At 45.9% G+C, this 23,082-nt stretch overlaps 1 protein-coding gene across 1 annotated transcript in view; it reads left to right on the top strand.

Annotated features, from left to right (window-relative positions):
- Positions 1-23,082, top strand: part of LOC137381269 (IQ motif and ankyrin repeat domain-containing protein 1-like) — a 312,943-nt gene that overhangs the window by 49,281 nt on the left and 240,580 nt on the right. Inside the window, exon 4 of the mRNA XM_068053609.1 lies at positions 6,622-6,744. Coding sequence (XP_067909710.1) covers positions 6,622-6,744 — 123 coding nt within the window. The remainder of the gene's footprint in view (positions 1-6,621; positions 6,745-23,082) is intronic.

Raw genomic sequence — 23,082 nt, 5'->3', positions numbered from 1 at the left:
GTCTTGTTACAACTGTACAGGGTGTTGGTGAGGCCACACCTGGAGTACTGCGTACAATTTTGGTCCCCGCATTTAAGGAAAGATATACTAGCATTGGAGGCAGTTCAGAAAAGGCTCACTAGGCTGATTCCTGGGATGAAGGGGTTGTCTTATCAAGACCAGCTAAACAGGTTAGGCTTTTATTCATTGGAGTTTAGAAGAATGAGAGGTGATCTTATTGAAACATATAAAATTCTAAGGGGGCTCGACAGGGTAGATGTTGAGAATATGTTTCCACTGGTGGGGGAATCTCGAACTAGGGGACACAGTTACAGAATAAGGGGTCACACATTTAAAACTGAGATGCGAAGGAATTTCTTCTCAGAGGGTGGTGAATCTCTGGAATTCTCTACCTCAGACTTGTGGAGGCTAGATCACTCAATGTATTTAAGGAGGAGGTAGATAGATTTTTGAAATCTCGGAGTCGAGGGTTAGGCGGAGCAGGTCCGAAAGAGGAGTTGAGGCCTGGGACAGATCAGCCATGATCTTATTGAATGTTGGGGCAGACTTGAGAGGCTAAATGGCTTACTCCTGCTCCTATTTCTTATGTTCTTTTTTTTAAGGTATGTTTGCTGTGGTTCTTCTGCTGGCTTTGTGGTAATGTGTTCAGTTCACAAAACTAACTGACCTCTGTGCATTGATAGGAGATAACCCTCTGAGATTTTTGTACTCCTCCAATTCTGGCCTCTTGTGCATCCCCAATTTTAATCTCTCCACCACTGGTGACCATGACTCCACCCGCCTAGGCCCTAAACTCTGGTTTTCCCTCCCTAAACCTCTCCACCTTGCTACCTTTTTCTGCTCCGTTAAAGACTCCTTAAAACTACCTCTTTGACCAAGGTTTTGGTTATCTGTCAAAATATCTCCTTTTGAGGCTTGGTGTCAGTATCTGTTAGATTACTGTTCCTGTGAAGCACCTCGGAATATTTTACTACATTAAAGGCGTAATGTCAATGCCTGAATATGGGACAGGGAAAAGACAATTGGGAAAACAAGGGAAAGTAATTTACTTTAAAAACTGTAAAACAAACTGGATGTTGGACAGCACTTAACAGAAACTGCCCGTCAGTGGCAGTTAACTGTCAATCAGCTGTAAGTTGTCTCCTGAATAAGTGCTAAGTAGTTTTTTTTTTAGTTGTTAGAGATACAGCACTGAAACAGGCCCTTCGGCCCACCGAGTCTGTGCCGACCATTAACACTAATCCCATATTCCTACCACATCCCCACCTGTCCCTATATTTCCCTACCACCTACCTATACTAGGGGCAATTTATAATGGCCAATTTATCTACCAACCTGCAAGTCTTTTGGCTTGTGGGAAGAAACCGGAGCACCCAGAGAAAACCCACGCAGACACAGGGAGAACTTTCAAACTCCACACAGGCAGTACCCGGAATTGAACCCGGGTCGCTGGAGCTGTGAGGCTGCGGTGCTAACCACTGTGCCAACTTAAAGCTGAATGGCTACTTGCAACTTGGGCATGGCTCAAAAAATGTATAAAAGTACTTGCTGATGCAGAGTGGTCAGCATAGAGTTGTGAATTAGGTGCAAGTGGGTATTAGGTGCAGAGGCGGAAGGATGTCCTGGTATTTGCCTTCAATATTTGTAGTGGTTCATATTAGAGGCAGTAAGTATTTACATTTTTTGTCCAGTGTTTTCATGCTTAGTGCAAGTTAGTGCTTAGAAAAAAAAATCTTACAAAAAACTAAAAAATTGGTACAAATAATCTGGACTAAGATGTGGCAGATCAGGTTGTGTGTCTGGACTGCAGTATGTGGGAGGTTGTGGAAAGCAAGACTGTTAAGAATGAACAAATCAGCTGCAGATGTCTCTGTCTTGAATTTCTCCAGCTCAGAGTCATTTTGCTGGAGTGAAAGTTGGAGACACTTTGACACATAAGGGAGCAGCAGCATCTGCACAGCTTGCTTCAGATTTCAGTCACTACTCGTAGAGCGATGCAGGTTCAGAATGAGGTTGGTGTGACTGATAGTTTACAGAGTAAGGGAAACCCAGGTAAGATAGGGAGCAATGATCCACAGAAACTAAGCTTATTCATCAGCTACAATACATTTGCTATAACAAGAACAGAAAGTGCTGGAAATACTCAACCGGTCTGGCAGCATGTATGCAGAAACAGAGTTGACGTTTCAGGTCTGTGACTTTTCATCAGAACTGGCAAAAGTTAGAAATGTAACAGGCCTTGAGCAAGTGAAAGTGGGGAGTGGGGAAGAACAAAAGGGAAGGTGTGTGATAGAGTGGAGGGCAGGAGAGATTAAGGGCGGAATCTTATGGCCCCCCCACATGAGCGGGCTGATGGTGGGCATGGGGCTGTGGAATCGAGAGAGCAGAGAGCGGCATTCCTGATGTCTTCCTGTCCCCGCTGCAATTTTACACGGGGCGACAGCAGCGAGAAACGGCCTGCCCGCCCTAAACCAATCGAGGCCCTTACGTGGCCAATTAACTGTCACTCAAGGGCCTCCTCCCACTGCTGTTGGTATTTTACCAGTGGCAGCTGGGCAGCAAAGGGTCCCAGAAGGCAGCCAGGTAAAAGCTGATCCCGATTGGGATCGCCCCCACTGCACAATACTTCCACCCTCCTCAACTGACCCCCCTTGCCTCACTGGGGCCCGGCCAATTGTCCAAGGCGAGACCCCAAAAACTTACCTTCTTTGAGGCCATCGTCCGTCTTACTGCTGTTGGCTGGGTGCAGTCCCAGCAGTGGCAATTGCTCCCAGTGGCATTACTGGGACTAAGAGCTGCTGGCCAGCTGATTGGCTGGCAGCTCCATTAGGCAGGACTTCCTGCCTTCAGGGCCTGGGGAGCAAAAACTCCTGCTGTGGCTCCTTAGGCCCGTCGGAGGGGGGCTTGCCACTGACTTTTCAGCTGGTGGGCAGGGTGCCCCTCCAATGTAAAATTCCGGCCTAAATGACATCTGTCACTGAACAAAAGGCAAAGGGAGTGCTAATACTTGTAGTAAAAGACAAAGCAGGAGTCCAGAGAGAGTGTTAATGACAGAATAATGAACAGCTCTGTCCAAAAGCAAAAACATGAAAAACAAATTTAAGATAGTTAAAGAAAATTTTAAAAAAAATTTTAAATGGCAGTCATGCTTTGCGAAAATACAAGCAAACAAACATATAAATTAAGAGCAGAGGTAGGCCGTTCGGCCCCTTGAGCCTGCTCCACCATTCAATAAGGTCATGACTGATCTATTTGTGTTTAAATTCCAGAATACCATCTACCCCCCTGAAATTATTGAACTCAATGTTGAGTCCAGAACGCTGTAGAGTGCCTGATCAGAAGATGAGGTTCTGTTCCTCAAACATATGTTAACCTTCATTGGAACTCTGTAGCAGGCCAAGGACAGAAATGTGGGCATGACAGCAGGGTGAGGAATTAAAATGGCAAGGAACCGGAAGCTCAGGGTTATGCTTGCGGACTGAGTGGAGGTATTCTGCAAAATGGTCACCCAATCTACTTTTGACCTCCCCAATGTAGAGGATACTGCCTTGTCAGCAATGAATAATGTATACTAAATTGAAAGAAGTACAAGTAACTTGCTGCTTCACCTGAAGGAGTGTTTGGGGCACTGGATAGTGAGGAGAGAGGAGGTAAATGGGCAGGGGTTACACCTTCTGCGATTGCCTGGCAAAGTGCTGTGGGAAACGGAGTAGCTGTCATAGAGGAGTGGACCAGGATGTCGTGGAGGGAACAGTCCCTTCAGAATGCTGACAGGGGAGGGAAGGGGAAAGATATGTTTGGTAGTGGCATCACTCTGGAGGTGCCAGAAATGGCAGAGGATAATCCCTTGATTGTGGAAGCTGTTGGGGTGGAAAGTGAGGACAAGGGGAATGCTGTCGCGATTCTGGAAGGGAGGGGAAGGGGTGAGGGCAGATGTGCGGGAAATGGGTCAGACACGATGGAGGACCCTGTCAACCACAGCGAGGGGGGGATTCCTCGGTTGCGGGAAAAGGAAGACATATCAGAAGTGCTGTTGTGGATGGTAGCATCATCAGAACAGATGTGCCGGAGATGGAAAAACTGGGAGAATGGAATGAAGTCCTTACAGGAGGCAGGGTGTGAGGAAATGTCGGCAAGGTAGCTAGGGAGTTGGTGGGCTTATATTAGTAGACAGCCCATCCCCAGAGATGGAAACAAAGAAGTTGAGGAAGGGAAGGGAAGTGTTGGTAATGTATTTGCTACTGTGAGCATAAGGATAAAAACTGTCAGAAGGACAGCCTGAACGTAGCCAATGGCACCTCGGAGCAGGAGCTGTCCAAAGGTGGGAGGATGGTAATTTGGTGATTCAATAATTAGGGGGACAGCTAACATCCTTTGTAAGCAAGATCAAGAGTCCTACATGATATGTTACCTGCCTGGTTCCAGGATGAGGGACATCTTGAACCTGCTTGTCAGGATATTGGAGAGGCAAGGGGAGGATCAAGTTGTTCTGATCCATGTTGGGGCCAACAACATTGAAAAAGTTTTTCAGCTGATCAAAGAGAGGATTTGTAAAGGGTAGGTCATGCCTGATGAACCTGATTGCATTTTTTGATGTGGTGACTGAAGCAGTAGACAGGGGAATGTCTATGGATCTTATTTGTATGCACTTCCAAAAGTCACTTGATCAAGTCCCTCATTTAGAGACTGTCAGCTAATGTTGAAGCTTATGGAATTGAAGGCAAATTATTGAACTGGCTAGGAAATTGATTGAGGAGACAGAGTAGGGATAAGGGGCAGGTACTCTAATTGCCAGGGTGACTAGTAGTGTCTCGCAAGGATCTGTGTTGGGGTCTCAACTAGTCACTGTATGAGATGATGGAATAGAAAGCCACATATCCAAATTTGCCAATGACACAAAGATAGGCAGCATTGTAAAGCAGTGTAGATGGAAGCATAAAATTACAAAGAGCTATCGATGGATTAAGTGAATGGACAGAGCTGTGGCAAGTGGATTTCATTGTAGGTAAATGTGAAGTCATCCACTTTGAACCTAGAATGGATTGAATAGAGTATGTTCTAAACATTGAAAAGCTGGAAACAGTGGAGGTCCAAAGACAGGTCCAGGTAATTAAATAATTAAATTGTCATGAACAGGCACAAAAAAAAAAATCAAAAAGGCTAGTGGAATTCTGCCCTTTATATGTAGAGGACTTAGAATTCCAAGGGGTAGAAGCTATGCTTCAGCTATACAAAGTCCTGGTTAGACGACACCTGGAATTACTGTGAGCAGTCCTGGGCACCACACCTCAAGAAGGATATATTGGCCTTGGAGGGAGTGCAGTGTATATTTTCCAGAATGATACTGGACTCCAAGGGTTAAAATACAACAATAAATTACAAAAACTATGGTTGTATTCACTGAAAATTAGAAGATTAAGTGATTTGATTGATGTTTTCAAGATATTAGGGAGAACAGATAGATAAAAACTATTTCTGCTAATTGGAGTGTTGGACTAGGGGCAGAATCTAAAATTTGGAGCCAGGAATTTTCAGGAATGAAATTAGAAAAAAAGACTTCAATACACAAAGCACGGTAGAAGTTTGGAACTCTCTTCCACAAACAGCAAATGATGCCAGATCAATTTAAAATTTTAAATCTGAAATTAAGAGATTGTTGTTATCCAACAGTATTAAGGGATATGGAGAAAGGAAGGTGTATGGAGATTGATTGCAGATCAACCATGATCACATTAAATGGCAGAATGGGGCTAAATGGCCTCTTGTTCCTAAAAATGAGGGTATAGGGCTCCTTCTTAAGTGTGTGCAGCTCCCCTAAAAATGCACAGCCAAGGAAGATGCCAGCTTCTATTATGGGGCATGTTTTATTTATTGATACAGCACTGAAACAGGCCCTTCGGCCCACCAACTCTGTGCTGACCAACTACCGCCCTTTATACTAATCCTATATTAACCCCATATTCCCTACCACATCCCCACCATTCTCCTACCTACACTAGGGGCAATTTACAATGGCCAATTTACCTATCAACCTGCAAGTCTTTGGCTGTGGGAGAAAACCGGAGCATCCGGCAGAAACCCACGCGGTCACAGGGAGAACTTGCAAACTCCGCACAGGCAGTACCCAGAACTGAACCCGGGTTGCTGGAGCTGTGAGGCTGTGGTGCTAACCAATGCGCCACTGTGTTGACTGAGATGCTGTCAGTTAGGACAGCGGGAAGGTCACCTACAATTGGCCTCGGTGTCCGTGGACTGATAAGAGGTCTGTGAGGTATTAAGCATCAGGTCATATTTGCCATCTACTGAGTACCCCTCCCCCCTAACCTGACACACCTTGGGACATGCTCACGTGTGGCTGCTTTAGGGAGATAGGACCCAGCTAGGTCTCGACACTTTCCATAGTCAAATATTGTGGCAACACAAAATCTAGGTTTATATGTGAAAAATGGGAATCAGGGTGACGTGCTGCAAGCAGGGAGCACCTGTCAAAACTGAACACCATCCCAAGTCAGCAGTTTCAGGGCACAATGAAAAGTAGCAATGAAAGAGTATGGTGCTGCCTCCTGTTAGCATATTTACTTCATCTTGCTCACCTGCTTTTCTCCCTTTATTTTCCCTCAGCTTCAAGTGTACGTGTTCCAGGCAGGAATCCAACCACCTCCACTTCGAAGAAGTCCAACAAAAAGAGCAGCGGGAAATTTGATTCTGAGCTGGGCACTGTAGCACCTGCCCACAACTTGAAAGGTACTGTGCAGCCCCTAGAGCCTGTGTAGTGCAGAGTCCCAGTGAGAACATGTCAGTGGGAGGAGAAAAAAAACAAACTGTGGATGCTGGAAATATACAGCAAATCAGAATCAGAGCTCATCTAAATGTAGAAAGATAGGTTAAAGTTTCCATTAAAGTCCCAGATCCTCATCCTTGCCTTCAGATCCAATCAGAGCCTCAGCCTAACCTACCTCAATGATCTCCTCTAGTTCTTTGTTGCTGCAGGAATTCTCTGCATCTCTGGGAGTGACCTACTCTCCTTCCATCTTGTTCCTCTTTCTTCACCATCAGCTTCCACGCCTTCAACTTTGTATTGTCAGCAAACTTAGATACATTACTCAGGCTCTTCATTTAAGTCATTAATATAGATTGTGAATTGCTGAGGCCCCAGCACTGATCTTTGCAGCAGTCCGCTTGTCACTGCCTGCCGACTTGAAAATGCCCCATTTATCTCTACTCTCTGCTTCCTGTCTGTTAACCACAAGAACAAAAGAAATAGGAGCAGTTGTAGACCACACAGCCCATCGAGCCTGCTCCACCATTCAATAGGATCCTGGCTGATCTTGGGCTTCAATTCCACTTTCCTGCCCGCTCCCCATTTCGCTTGATTCCCTACGAGACCAAAAAATCTATCCCAGTCTTAAATTTATTCAGTGATGGAGCATCCACAACCCTCTGGGGTAGAGAATTCCAAAGATTCACAACCCTTTGAGTGAAGTAATTTCATTCAGTCCTGAATGATTGACTCCTTATCCTGAGACTGTGTCCCCGTGTTCTAGATTCCCTGACCAGTGGGAACAATCTCTCAACTTCTATCCTATCAAGCCCTTACAGAATCTTGTATGTTTCAATGAGATCACCTCTCATTCTTCTAAACTCTAGTGAATATAGGCCCAATTTACTCAGCCTCTCATCATAGGATCACCCCAAGGACCAATTTTGTAAACCTTCACTGCACTACCTCCAGTGCAAGTATATCCTTTCTTAAACGTGGAGACCAAAACTGCACAGAGTATTCCAGGTGCGGTCTCACCAAAGCCCTGTACAATTTTAGTAAGACCTATTTATTCCTGTACTCCAATCCCCTTGCAATAAAGGCTAACATGTCATTTGCCTTCCTAATAGCCTGCTGCACCTTCATGTTAACTTTATGTATTCCTTGTACGAGTAACCCCAAGTCTCTCTGAACATCAACACTTACTAGTTTCATACCTTTTAAAAAATATTCTGCTTTTCTATTTCTACGACCAAAGTGAATAACTTCACACTTCCCTACATTATACTCCATTTGACATCTTGTTGCCCACTCACTTAACCTGTCTAGATCTCTTTGCATCCTCTTTACATCCTCCCCACAGCTTACTTTTCCACCAAGATTTGCATCATCAGCAAACTTAGATACATTACTCTCTATTTTCATCCTCTATCAATGCGAATATATTACACCCAGCTCCATGAACCCTTATATTGTTGTGTTGCACCTTATCAAATGTTGTTTGGAAATCCAAGTATACTACATCTGCTGGCTCCCCATTATCTATTCTACCAGTTAGACCCTCAGAAAACTAATAAATTGTTGGAGTTGTACAGAACTTTGGTAAGGCCACAGCTGGAGTACTGTGCAATTCTGGTCGCCACATTATCGGAAGGATGTGATTGCATTGGATGGGGTGCAGAGGCGATTCACCAGGATGTTGCCTGGAATGGCACATTTAAGCTATGAAGAGAGGTTGGATAGGCTTGGGTTGTTTTCACTGGAGCAGAGAAGACTGAGGGGTGACCTGATCGAAGTGTACAAGATTATGAGGGGCATAGACAGGGTGGATAGGGAGAAGCTGTTCCCCTTAGTTGAAGGGTCTGTTACGAGGGGTCACAAGTTTAAGAGAGGGGCGGGAGGTTTAAGGAAGAACATTTTTACCCAGAGGGTGGTGACGGTCTGGAATGCCCTGCCTGGGAGGGTGGTAGAGGCAGGTTGCCTCATCCTTTAAAAAGTACCTGGATGAGCACTTGGCACGTCATAACATCCAAGGCTATGGACAAGTGCTGGCAAATGGGATTAGGTAGACAGGTCAGGTGTTTTAATGCATCGGTGCAGACTCGATGGGCTGAAGGGCCTCTTCTGCACTGTATTATTCTGTGATTGTGAAATTTGTTGAACACGATTTCTCTTTTGTAAGACCATAGTGACTTTTTCTGATGATACTATGATTTTCCAAGTGCATTCTTAAAATTTCCTTAATAATAGATTCCAGCATTTTCCTGATGACTGATATGAGGCTCCCTGGCCTGTAGTTCCCCATTTTCTCTCTCCCTCTTCTTGAATAGCAGAGTTACATTTGCTAACTTCCGATCCACTCGGACCATCTAGAGAGAATTTTGGAAAATCATAACCACTGCATTCACTATCTCTGCAGCTATCTCTTTTAGAACCCTAGGATGTAAGCCATCAGGTCCTGGGGATTTGTCCCTTTAGTTTCTCTAATACTTTTTCTCTGCTGATATTAATTACCTTAGGTTCCTCACTCTTATTGGCCACTTAGTTACTCTCTATCTCCAATATGCTTTTTGCATCTTCTGTGAAGGAAGACACAAAATATTTCTTCAATGTCTCTGCCATTCCTTCATTTCCCATGATAATTTTTCTTGTCTGTGCCTCTAAGGGACCAGCATTTACTTTAGCTACTCTCCTTTTCCTATACTTGTAAAAGCTCTTATAATCGGTTTTCATATTCCTGGCTAGTTTACACTCATTCTATTTTTTCCCTATTTAACAACTTTCCTGGTTTCTAAAACTTTCATAATCCTCAGGCTTATTACTACTCTGATATTATAAGCCTCTTCTCTTAATCAAATACAATCTTTAACTCCCTTAATAAGCCACTGATGGATCTTTCTTGCTGAGTTTTTGTTTTTTAATGCAATATATTTTTGTGAAACACTAAATTGTTAGTCCCACTCCCCCTCCCTTTCACTGTAACCCTCCAATTTTTTTTTTTATCTTCAGGTTCTTATTCAATTCCCTTTTGAAAGCCGCAATTGAATCTGCCTCATCCATACTCTCAGGCAGTGCATTCCAGAAGCTAACCACTGTGTAAAAAGATTTATCCTCATCTCGCCTTTGGCTCTTTTGCCAAACAACTTAAATCTGTGTCCTCTGGTTCTGAACCCTTCTGTCAAACAGTTTCTATAGAACAACTCTAACAAATCTCCTCTCAACCGTCTCTTCTCCAAGGAGAACAGCCCAGCTTCTCCATTCTCCCAGATATGTCCTCTGCATGTGCTGGTACATATTGATTTGGCATTATCCCCACAGCCCAGCTGGCTAATATGAAGCAGGAACCCAAATTTGGACAACGTTGGTCCAGGCAACACCTGCACTGTCTGTTCCAAAAAAAAAAAGCAGCATGAAACAGCAAGATACCTACTTGACCTCATCCTCACCAATCTACCTGTCACAGATGCATTAGTCCATGACAGCATTGGTAGGAGTGACCACTGTACAGTCCTTGTGGAGATGAAATCACATCTTCACCTTAAGGTCACCTACCATCGTGTTGTGTGGCACTACCACCGTGCTAAATGGGATAGATTTCGAACAGATCTAGCAACTCAAAACTGAGCATCCATGAGGCACTATGGGCCATCAGCAGCAGCAGAATTGTGTTCAGCCACAATCTGTAACCTCATGGTCCAGCATATCCCCCACTCTACCATTACCATCAAATGGGGACCAACCCTGGTTCAAAGAAGGGTGCAGGAGGGCATGCCACGAGCAGCACCAGGCATACCTTCTCTGTGACCTTGTCCTATCAACACCTTCTCTTTGGTTATCTCTTGCCCCACCCCTGCTTTACTTGCTTAAAATCTATTACATTTCTAATATTTGCCAGTTCTGATGAAGGGTCACTGACCTGAAACGTTAACTCCGCTTCTCTCTCCAGATGCTGCCAGACCTGCTGAGTATTTCTAGCATTTCTTGTTTTTATTTCAGATTTCCAGTTTCTGCAGTATTTTGTTTTTATACCGAAATGAGTGTCAGCCTGGTGAAGCTACAACACAGGACTACTTGCATGCCTATCAGTGGATGCAGCGTGCAATAGACAGGCCTAAGTGATCCCACAACCAATGGATCAGATCTAAAGATCCGCAGTTCTGCCACATCCAGTCGTGAATGGTGGTGGACAATTAAACAACTGACAGGAGGAGGCTCCACAAATATCCCCATCCTCAATGATGGGGGAGCCCAGCACATCAGTGCAAATGACAAAGCTGAAGTATTTGCAACAATCTTCAGCCAGAAGTGCCGAGTTGATGATCCATCTCGACCTCCTCCAGCATCACAGATGCCAGACTTCAACCAATCCGATTCACTCCGCATGATATCAAGAAACGTCTGAAGGCACTGGATACTGCAAAGGCTATGGGCCCTGACAATATTCCGGCAATAGTACTGAAGACCTGTGCTCCAGATCTAGCTGTGCCCCTAGTCAAGCTGTTCCAGTACAGCTACAACACTGGCATCTACCTGGCAATGTGGAAAACTGTCCAGGTATGTCCTGTACACAAAAAGCAGCACAAATCCAATTTGGTTAATTATCGCCCTATCAGTCTACTCTCGATCATCAGCAAAGTGACGGAAGGGATCGTCGACAGTGCGACCAAGTGGCACCTGTTCAGCAATAACCTGCTCACTGATGCTCATTTTGGATTCCGCCAGGACCACTTAGGTTGATTGGCATCCCATCTACCACCTTCAACATTCACTCCCTCAAACACCGACGCACAGTTGCAGCAGTGTGTAACATATACAAGATGCACTGCAGCAATGCACCAAGGCTCCTCAGACAGCACCTTCCAAACCTGCGACTTCTACCACCTAGGTTGATAGGTAAATTGGCCATTATAAATTGTCACTAGTATAGGTAGGTGGTAGGGAAATATAGGGACAGGTGGGGATGTTTGGTAGGAATATGGGATTAGTGTAGGATTAGTATAAATGGGTGGTTGATGTTCGGCACAGACTCAGTGGGCCGAAGGGCCTGTTTCAGTGCTGTATCTCTAATCTAATCTAGAAGGACAAGGGCAGCAGATACATGGGAACACCTCCACCTGCAATTTCCCCTCCAAGTCACACATCATCCTGACTTGGAACTATATCGCCGTTCCTTCAGTGTCACTGGGTCAAAATCGTGGAACTCCCTTCCTTACAGCACTGTGGGTTTACCCACATGGACTGCAGCGGTTTAAGGTGGCAGCTCACCACCACCTGCTCAAGGGCGATTAGGGTTGGGCAATAAATGCTGGCCTAGCCAGTGATGCCCACGTCCCCTGAATGAATAAAAAGATAGGCCCCTTCAGAAGTTCCTTAATATTTAAAGGGTCAGGAACCCTGATTTTAGCTAAGTTAAGTATTTGGAACTTTTTCCATTGCAAAGTGTCTGACGACTCTGTAGTAGAGCTTTTTGGTGAATTTCTGCATTTTACAGAGTGTTTCCCCATCCTCGGGTGGACGCTAAAGGTTCCAACCAGGCAAAGCTGCAACACAGGACTACGTGCATGCTAAACAGCAGCTAGCGATAGAGCAAAGCAATTGTACACGCAAAGCATCAGATCAAAGCTCTGCAGTTCTGCCACATCCAGTTGTGAATGGTGGACAATTAAACAACTACCTGGAGGAGGAGGCTCCACAAATATCCCCATGCTCAATGAACTCAGTGCGTCAGTGGAAAAGACAAGGCTGAAGCATCTGCAACCATCAGTGTTGAGTGCATGATACATCTCGCCCGTCTTCTGAAGTCTCCACCATCACAGATACCAGTCTGCAGACAATTCGGTTCACTCCACATGATATTAAGGAACAGCTGAAGGCACTAGATACTGCAAAGGCTATGGACCCTGACAACATTCCTGCAATAGTACTGAGGACTATTGTGAAGGCGCATGGGGTCCAAGGTGTACTAGCTGGATGGATAAAGAACTGGCTGGGCAACAGGAGACAGAGAGTAGCAGTAGAAGGGAGTTTCTCAAAATGGAGAAGTGTGACCAGTGGTGTTCCACAGGGATCCGTGCTGGGACCACTGTTGTTTGTGATATACATCAATGATTTGGAGGAAAGTATAGGTGGACTGATTAGCAAGTTTGCAGACGACACTAAGATTGGTGGAGTAGCAGATAGTGAAGGGGACTGTCAGAGAATACAGCAGAATATAGATAGACTGGAGAGTTGGGCAGAGAAATGGCAGATGGAGTTCAATCAGGGCAAATGCGAGGTGATGCATTTTGGAAGATCCAATTCAAGAGAGTGAACTATACAGTAAATGGAAAAGTCCTGGGGAAAATTGATGTCCAGAGAGATTTGGGTGTTCAGGTCCACTGTTCCCTGAAGGTGGCAACGCAGGTAAATAGAGTGGTCAAGAAGGCATACGGCATGCTTTCCTTCATCGGACGGGGTATTGAGTACAAGAGTTGGCAGGTCATGTTACAGTTGTATAGGACTTTGGTTCGGCCACATTTGGAATACTGCGTGCAGTTCTGGTCGCCACATTACCAAAAGGATGTGGATGCTTTGGAGAGGGTGCAGAGGAGGTTCACCAGGGTGTTGCCTGGTATGGAGGGCGCTAGCTATGAAGAGAGGTTGAGTAGATTAGGATTATTTTCATTAGAAAGACGGAGGTTGAGGGGGGACCTGATTGAGGTGTACAAAATCTTGAGAGGTATGGACAGGGTGGATAGCAAGAGGCTTTTTCCCCCCCAGGGATTCAATTACAAGGGGACACGAGTTCAAAGTGAAAGGGGAAAAGTTTAGGGGGGATATGCGTGGAAAGTTCTTTACGCAGAGGGTGGTGGGTGCCTGGAACGCGTTGCCAGCAGAGGTGGTAGACGCGGGCACGATAGCGTCTTTTAAGATGTATCTAGACAGATACATGAATGGGCAGGAAGCAGAGATACAGACCCTTAGAAAATAGGCGACATGTTTAGATAGAGGATCTGGATCGGCGCAGGCTTGGAGGGCCGAAGGGCCTGTTCCTGTGCTGTAATTTTCTTTGTTCTTTGTTTGACTTGTGCTCCAGAACCAGCCATGCACCTAGCCAAGCTGTTCCAGTAAAGCTACAACACAAGGTAGTATCCTAGGCCCAACCATCTTGAGCTGCTTCATCAATGACCTTCCCTCCATCATATTGTCAGAAATGGGGATGTTCGTTGATGATTACACAATGTTCACTACCATTTGCAACTCCTCAGATACTGAAGCAGTCCATTCTCACATACAGCAAGATCCAGACAACATTCAGCCTTGAGCTGATAAGTGGCAAGTAATATTTGCGCTATACAAGTGCCAGGCTATGATCATTTCCAACATGAGGGTAGCTAACCATCTCCCTTTGATATTCAATGGCATTACCATCACTAAATCCCTGACCATCAACATCCTGCGGGTCGCCATTGACTAGATGTTTAACTGGACCAGCCATATAAATGCTGTGGCTACAAGAGCAGGTCAGAGGCTGGGAATTCCACAGCGAGTAACTCACCTCCTGACTCCAAAAAGCCTGTCCACCATCTACAAGGCACAAATCAGGAGTGTGTTGGAATACTCTCTGCTTGCCTGGATGGGTGCAGCTCCAACAACACTCAAGAAGCTCGACACCATTCAGGAAAAAAGTGGCCCGCTTGATCGGCATTCCTTCCAGCAGCTTAAACATTTGCATCCTCCACCACCGAGGCACAGTGGTCCCATTGCAGCTGGTACCCGATACAGAGAACTATCTCCTTTGTAGGGCTCAGGAGATGCAGATGCCCTTGTCTCCCTCTGTTTCAGCTCTGCTACCTTGTATTGTGTGCCACCTTATCCTGCAAGAGAGAGTGCAGAATATCAGTGATTGTGTAGCATTGTGTTTGGGTGATATGCCTGCCATAGCTGAACAGCTGGAGGTAGGTGGAAGGAGTAAAAGGTGGGTGTAAAGCTGGGAGCATTAGAAGGAGGGTGAGGTGGAGTATCTGGACATTAGGAGTGAGTCCTGAATGCCAGGGAATACCTTTGGGTGAGTGATGTGGGTGTGGTGCATTGAGCAGTATGAGACATTGCTATTGTGGAGGGTAAGAGATGACATATGAAGATACATTCACTGACATTGATTCCCCCTACCCCCCGGATGAGGTCATTGGACCATTTGTGGCACTTCTGCCATGTCATTGGGTCAGGTTTCCAGGAGTTGACTATGCTGGCCTTCTACTTGCTTTTGAAGGTGCTCTTTGAGGATCTCCTGCACCCTGCCCCACCCTGGAACCATGGTTTCTCTCCTCCTGCCCACCTGCAGTACTGATGCCACCAGCGCCATATCCAGCATTATGGATCCCTCTGTCTGTGCTCATGTACAGTTTCCAAGAATTTCCATTGCAGCAATCCTTTTTACTTTCAGCACTCTACAAACTGCTTTGCCTGTGCTGGGATGAGGGAGCAGTACCACAGGACATGCGCAATGCCAATATCATCACCCTCTATAAGAACAAAAGGTGACCGCGGTGACTGCAACAACTACTGTGGAATCTCCCTGCTCAGCATAGTGGGGAAAGTCTTCGTTCGAGTCGCTTTAAACAGGCTCCAGAAGCTGGCCGAGCGTATCATCACCTCATTCCATGACAATATGAAAGGCACAATTCAGCATACCGGTGCTTCATCAGACCCCTTTCCTAACATGACTGGCGTGAAACAGGGCTGTGTTCTCGCACCCACACTTTTTGGGATTTTCTTCTCCCTGCTGCTCTCACATGCGTTCAAGTCTTCAGAAAAAGGAATTTCCTCCACACAAGATCAGTGGGCAGGTTGTTCAACCTTGCCCGTCTAAGAGCGAAGTCCAAAGTACGGAAAGTCCTCATCAGGGAACTCCTCTTTGCTGATGATGCTGCTTTAACATCTCACACTGAAGAGTGTCTGCGGAGTCTCATCGACAGGATTGCGGCTGCCTGCAATGAATTTGGCCTAACCATCAGCCTCAAGAAAACGAACATCATGGGACAGGATGTCAGAAATGCTCCATCCATCAATATCGGCAACCATGCTCTGGAAGTGGTTCAAGAGTTCACCTACCTAGGCTCAACTATCACCAGTAACCTGTCTCTCGATGCAGAAATCAACAAGCGCATGGGAAAGGCTTCCACTGCTATGTCCAGACTGGCCAAGAGAGTGTGGGAAAAGGGCACACTGACACGGAACACAAAAATCCGAGTGTATCAGGCCTGTGTCCTCAGTACCTTGCTCTACGGCAGCGAGGCCTGGACAAATGTATGTCAGCCAAGAGCGACGTCTCAATTCATTCCATCTCCGCTGCCTCCGGAGAATCCTTGACATCAGGTGGCAGGACCGTATCTCCAACACAGAAGTCCTCGAGGCGGCCAACATCCCCAGCTTATACACCCTACTGAGCCAGCGGCGCTTGAGATGGCTTGGCCATGTGAGCCTCGTGGAAGATGGCAGGATCCCCAAGGACACATTGTACAGCGAGCTCGCCACTGATATCAGACCCACCAGCCGTCCATGTCTCCGCTTTAAAGACATCTGCAAACGCGACATGAAGTCCCGTGAAGTCGTGGGAGTCAGTTGCCAGTGATCGCCAGAGCTGGCGGGCAGCCCTAAAGGCGGGACTAAAGTGTGGCGAGTCGGAGAGACTTAGCAGTTGGCAGGGAAAAAAAAAAAAGACAGAAACGCAAGGGGAGAGCCAACTGTGTGACAGCCCCGACAACCAATTTTATCTGCAGCACCTGTGGAAGAGTCTGTCATTCTAGAATTGGCCTTTATAGCCACCCCAGGCGCTGCTTCACAAGCCATTGACCACCTCCAGGTGCTTACCCATTGTCTCTCGAGACAAGGAGGCCAAAGAAGAAGAATCCTTTTTATACAGCTTCCCTTTAAGAAGCAGTCTGTCTTTAAGAAGAGCAGGCTGCCTGTACTAGATCATCGGCAAGCAACACTGCTGTGGCCTCTGCTCTATGTGGAGCTGGCTGGCAGCATTAGGAAACAGAGACCAGTGCTGGAGGCACACCAGCTAGTGCCATAATCATTTAGATCAGGTGGGTGCATGGAGTTTGCATGTTGTTCACTTCGATCTGAATTTGTGACATGCCCATCTCCATTATGACCTCCATGCCAGAAAATTGGAGAAAATGAATTTCTAGCCTTGTACTTTAAAGGGAATTGACATGTTGGAGTGGATAGCAATAAGGATAAGTGCACAAATCTTATAGTACCAGAGGAGGCCATCTGGCTCTTGTCTCTTTGCCAGTTCTTTGAAAACGCTATCAAATTAATCCCACTCCCCTGCTCTTTCCCCACATCCCTGCAAATTTCCCTTTTCCAGTATCTATCCAATTCTTTTTTGAATGTTACTCTTGAATTTTCTTCCACCTCCCTTTCAGGAAGTGTATTCCCAATCACAACAACTCTGTGTTGGTTCTTTTGATAATTATTTTACATCTGTAAATTACCTTAAATCTGTATTATTCGGTTCCTGACCCTCTTGCCACTGGAAACAGTATCTCCCTATCTACCAAATTCCTTCATAGGCCTAAGTGTCTTGAGTTTGTGGGTGTGCAGTACTACCCAGTATCGAACTTTATGATGCTGTAATCTGGGTGCTGTAACGTTCGTATCGGAGTGATCTGACCTGGATATTCACAACCTTTAAACCATCTCTGTAAACCTGGTCCAAAAGATCAGTTAGTAGGATGCGTCAGCTACAAATTATTAAGCTGCTTTATTTTACATAGGAGTAGGCCAGTTAGCCCCTTGAGCCTGTTCCAATATTCAGTGAGATCATGGCCGATCTGTTACCAAACTCCATATCACCCAACATTCAGAGCAAGTTATAATTTGACTCACCTTCTTCAATCAGGACAATTTCTTTTCTGCAGAATAACACAAAATAATGAACATGTCACACTCCCTACATTAGTGCAGTATCTTGCTTGACTTAGAACAGCTCATAGAATCATAGAAAATAGGAGCAGGAGTAGGCCATTCGGCCCTTCGAGCCTGCTCCACCATGCATTATGATCATGGTTGGTCATCCAACTCAGTAACCTGTTCCTGCTTTCGCCCCATATCCTTTGATCCCTTTCGCCCCAAGAGCTATATCTAACTCCTTTTTGAAAACATCCCCCTTCACATCCTTCCATAGCGAGTACAGGAGCAGGGATGTTTTGCTGCAATTATACAGGGCCATGGTGAGGCCACACTTGGAATATTGTGTGCAGTTTTGGTCTCCTTATCTGAGGAAGGATTAGATTAGATTAGATTAGATTAGATTAGAGATACAGCACTGAAACAGGCCCTTCGGCCCACCGAGTCTGTGCCGAACACCCATTTATACTAATCCTACACTAATCCCATATTCCCAACAAACATCCCCACCTGTCCCTATATTTACCTACCACCTACCTATACTGGTGACAATTTATAATGGCCAATTTACCTGTCAACCTGCAAGTCTTTTTGGCTTGTGGGAGGAAACCGGAGCACCCGGAGAAAACCCACGCAGACACAGGGAGAACTTGCAAACTCCACACAGGCAGTACCCAGAATCGAACCCGGGTCCCTGGAGCTGTGAGGCTGCGGTGCTAACCACTGCGCCACTGTGCCGCCCTTGCTATAGAGGGAGTGCAGCGAAGGTTTACCAGACTGATTCCTGGGATGGCAGGAGTGACGTATGAGGAGAGATTGAGTCGGTTAGGATTATATTCACTGGAGTTCAGAAGAGTGAGGGGGGGGGTGGAATCTCAGAAACCTATAAAATTCTAAAAAGGACTTGACAGGATTGATGCAGGAAGGATGTTCACGATGGTGGGGGAGTCCAGAACCAGGGGTCATAGTCTAAGGATACGGGGTAAACCTTTCTGGACTGCGATGAGGAGAAATTTCTTCACCCAGAGAGTGGTGAGCCTGTGGAATTCGCTACCACAGAAAGCAGTTGAGGCCAAAACATTGTATGTTGGCCTTTATTGCAAGGGGGATGGAGTATAAAAAGTAGGGAAGTCTTGCTACAACTGTACAGAGCATTGGTGAGACTACACCTCGAGTACTGCATACAGTTTTGGTCTCATTTAAAGAGGGATATGCTTGTATTGGAGGCAGTTCAGAGAAGGTTCACTAGGCTAATTCCTGGGATGAATGGGTTGTCTTTTGAGGAAAGGTCGAGCAGATTGGGCTTCTTGAAAAGTACAAGATTCGAAGGGGCATTGACAGGGTAGATGCTGAGAGGATGTTTCCCATCGTGGGGGAATCTAGAACTTGGGGGCACAGTTTCAGAATGAGGGGTCTCCCATTTAAGACAGAAATGAAGAGGAGTTTTTTCTCTCAGAGGGTTGTTAGTCTTTGGAATTCTCTTCCCCAGAGAGCAGTGGAAGCTGGGTCATTGAATATACTCAAGATTGAGTTGGAAAGATTTTTGATCTGCAAGGGAGTAAAGAGTTATGTGGGGAGGGCAGGAACATGGAGTTGAGGCCACGATCAAATCACCCATGATCTTATTGAATGGCAGAGCAGGCTTAAGGGGCCAAACGACCTTCTCCTACTCCTATTTCTTATGTTTTTATGAGAGGCTTCCAAACATTTCCATCTAGTTTCCTACACTCATGCTGGGCTTCACATTAGTTGAAGATAGAGATGCTCATGGCACCTTATCCTCCTGATTGTCCAATACCATTCTCAACTGGATGTGATTGGGCTACAGTAATATACTGATTTGTTAGTTGTGGGACCACTCATCTTGTTACATAGCCTGCTGCTTTCAGCATTTAGCAGATAATAGATTCACTAGGTTGGTACTTCATTTTAAGTTATGCTGTTCCTGACATGCTCCTTTATGCTTCCCATTGAAGGAGGTTTGTTCTCTGAACTTAATGGCAGAGGAATGAGGGATGTGTTGAATGATAATATTGTAGATTGTGGTGATGTACAGTTCTGATACTGCTGAAGGCCTACAGAACCTCGTAGATGAGGAGTTTTGGGCATGTAGATTTGTCCTTAATTTGACCCATTAGCCATATTACATGTGTCAGCCATGGTTCAGTTGGTAGCACTCTTGCCTCTCAAACAGATTATTACGAGTTCATGTCCCACTCCAGGACCCGAGCACAAAAATCTAGGCTGACACTCCAGTGCCAGTACTGAGAGCGTGCTATATCTCAGAGGTATAGTCTTTCAGATGAGATGTTAAACTGAGGCCCCGTCTGCTCGCTCAGGTAGACATGAAAGATTCCATGGTACTATTTTGAAGAACAGGGGAGTTATCCTGATGTCCTGTCCAATATTTATCCTTCAGTCCTCATCACAAGAACATCTAGTCATGATCACATTGCTGTTTGTGGGATCTTGCTGTATGCAAATTGGCTGCTATGTTTCCGACATTAAAACAGTGACTACAATTCAAAAAAAAGTTCTTCATTGACTGGAAAGTGCTTTGGGATATCTGGTGGTCATGAAAGACACTACATAAATGCAAGGTATTTTTATATCGATGGTGCCTTCACTTTGGAGACGAGGCCTTGGCTGAGCTATTCACTGGTGCGGGATACATAGGCAGGTGCGGTGGAGTTCCAGATGGAAAACCCAGCAGTCTGGGTTTCTTTGCATGTTGTGGAATTTTAAATCCAAAGCATGCATCTTTTGTCGTTGAGTGGTTCCCTGCCTGGAAGACAGCCTGATTGATAGGGTTGCCTTGCAAACAAGCCGGGAGCACTCCAGAGCAGGCCACAGGACCAGGTGGGTCCACTCATTACTCAGGAAGGAAGAGTGGTCCAATCCTGGTGAGCAGAATGGTGGTACTAATCCTCAAGCATGAGGGTATAATCCCCAAGCCCAGGGGTCTTTGTTTGCTGAAAGGTATGATGGTGGGGAGCATCTCCTGGCCCACAAGGAGTGCTGTGAAGAAACTTAGCTTCTTTCCAAAGTTATCTTTGCCTTGATTCAGTTGTTGGATTTCCTGAGGCCTGGAAAAGCCTGTTGCCCAGTCAAACCTACAAAGTAGATTAAATCATCGAATCACAGGATGTATTCTGTCCCCATGTTCGTGCCGGCTTTCTACAGGAGCAATTCAGCTAGTCCAGCCATATTAACATATTTCAAATGCCAACCCACTTCCTGGGAGGAGTTTGGCTGCCCACCACTTGTCCTGAATCAGTAAAACCCCAAAACCCAGAGGTTGGCAGGTTGGATCCAGCTTCCTGCTATGCTTGAAATTTTTCCCCATTTAACCACCAGACCTTGCCTCCCCCCTCCCCTCCCCAACCCAATGCTAGGCTTTCATTTATGTTAAAATCCCCAACCCCCCGCCCACCTCCCATCCTCCCCCTATCTTCTCCAGGTCAGTGTAATGATTAGTCCTATCGCTGTTATTGCAGAGTATCGATGAAACCATTCTTCAAGTCAGCAGCTTCAGGGCAGAGACAGAGAATATGGGAAGCAAAATTGAGAGAAGATTTTGAGTGTTTATTTGTTATTCATTCACGGAATGTGGGCATCGCTGGCTACACCAGCATTTATTGCCCATCCATAATTGCCCTCGAGAAGGTGTTGGTGAACTGCGTTCTTGAACCGCTGCAGTCCATGTGGAGTAGATATACCCACAGTGCTGTTAAAGGAGAGAGTTCCAGGATTTTGACCCAGCAACAGTAAAGGAACAGCGATATAGTTCCCAGTCAGGATGGTGTGTGACTTGGAGGGGAACTTGCAGGTGGTGGTGTTCCCATGTATTTGCTGCTCTTGTCTTTCTAGTTGGTAGAGGTTGTGAGTTTGGAAGGTGCTAAGGATCCTTGGTGCATTGCTGCAGTGCATCTTGTAGATGGTACACACTGCTGCCACTGTGCGTCAGTGACGGAGAGTGAATGTTTGTAGATGGGGTGACAATCAAGTCGGCTGCTTTCTCCTGGATGGTGTTGAGCTTCTTGTGTTGTTGGAGCTGCACCCATCCAGACAAGCGGAGAATATTCCATCACACTCCTGACTTGTGCCTTATAGATGGTGGACAGGCTTTGGGGAGTCAGGTGGTGAGTTACTCACCACAGGATTCCGAGCCTCTGACCTGCTCTTGTAGCCACGGTATTTATATAGCCACTCCAGTTCAGTTTCTGGTCAATGGTAACCCCTAGGATGTTGATAGTGGGAGATTCAGCGATGGTAATGTCATTGGATGTCAAGGGGAGATGGTTAGATTCTCTCTTGTTGGAGATGGTCATTGCCTGGCACTTGTGTGGCGCGAATGTTACTTGCCACTTGTCAGCCCAAGCCTGGATATTGTCCAGGTCTTGCTGCTTGTGTACATGGAGTGCTTCAGTATCTGAGGAGTTGTGAATGCACAATGTTCAGCACCAATCAGCGAACATCCCCACTTCTGACCTTAGGATTGAAGGAAGGTCATTGATGAAGCAGCTGATGATGATTGGGCCCAGGACACTACCCTGAGGGACTCATGCACTAATGTCCTAAAGCTCAGATGAGTGACCAACAACCATAACCATCTTCCTTTGTGCTAGGTATGACTCCAACCAGCAGAGAGTTTTCCCCCTGATTCCCATCGACTCCAGTTTTGCTAGGGCTCCATGATGCCATACTCAGTCAAATGCTGCCTTGATGTCAAGGGCAGTCACTCCCACCTCACCTCTTGAGTTCAGCTCTTTTGTCCATGTTTGAACCAAGGCTGTAATGAGGTCAGGAGCTGAGTGGCCTGGTAGAATCCAAACCAAGCATCAGCGAGCAAGTTATTGCTAAGCAAGTGCCGCTTGATGGCACTGTCAATGACACCTTCCATTACTTCACTGATGATAGAGAGTAGGCTGATAGGGCGGTAATTGGCTGGGCTGGAATTGTCCTGCTTTGTGTACAGGACATACCTGGGCAATTTTCCACATTGCCGGGTAGATGCTAGTGTTGTAGCTGTACTGGAACAGCTTGGCTAGGGGCGCTGCAAGTCCTGGAGCACAGATCTTCAGTAATATTGCCGGAATATTGTCAGGGCCCATAGCCTTTGCAGTATTGAGTGCATTCAGTTGTTTCTTGATATCACGTGGAGTGAATCAAATTGGCTGAAGACTGGCATCTGTGATGCTGGGGACTTCAGGAGGAGACCGAGATGGATCATCAACTCGGCACTTCTGGCCGAAGATGGATGCAAATGCTTCAGCCTTATCTTTTTTGCACTGATGTGCTGGGCTCCATCATTGAGGATGGGGATATTTGTGGAGCCATCCCCTCCAGTTAGTTGTTTAATTGTCCATCACCATTCATGGCTGGATGTGGCAGGACTACAGAGCTTAGATCTGATCCGT

Source organism: Heterodontus francisci, chromosome 2 (assembly GCF_036365525.1).
Source record: "Heterodontus francisci isolate sHetFra1 chromosome 2, sHetFra1.hap1, whole genome shotgun sequence".
Classification (NCBI taxonomy): Eukaryota; Metazoa; Chordata; class Chondrichthyes; order Heterodontiformes; family Heterodontidae; genus Heterodontus; species Heterodontus francisci.
Note: the sequence above shows the minus strand (reverse complement) of the source record. Positions and strands in the feature narration are given on the sequence as shown.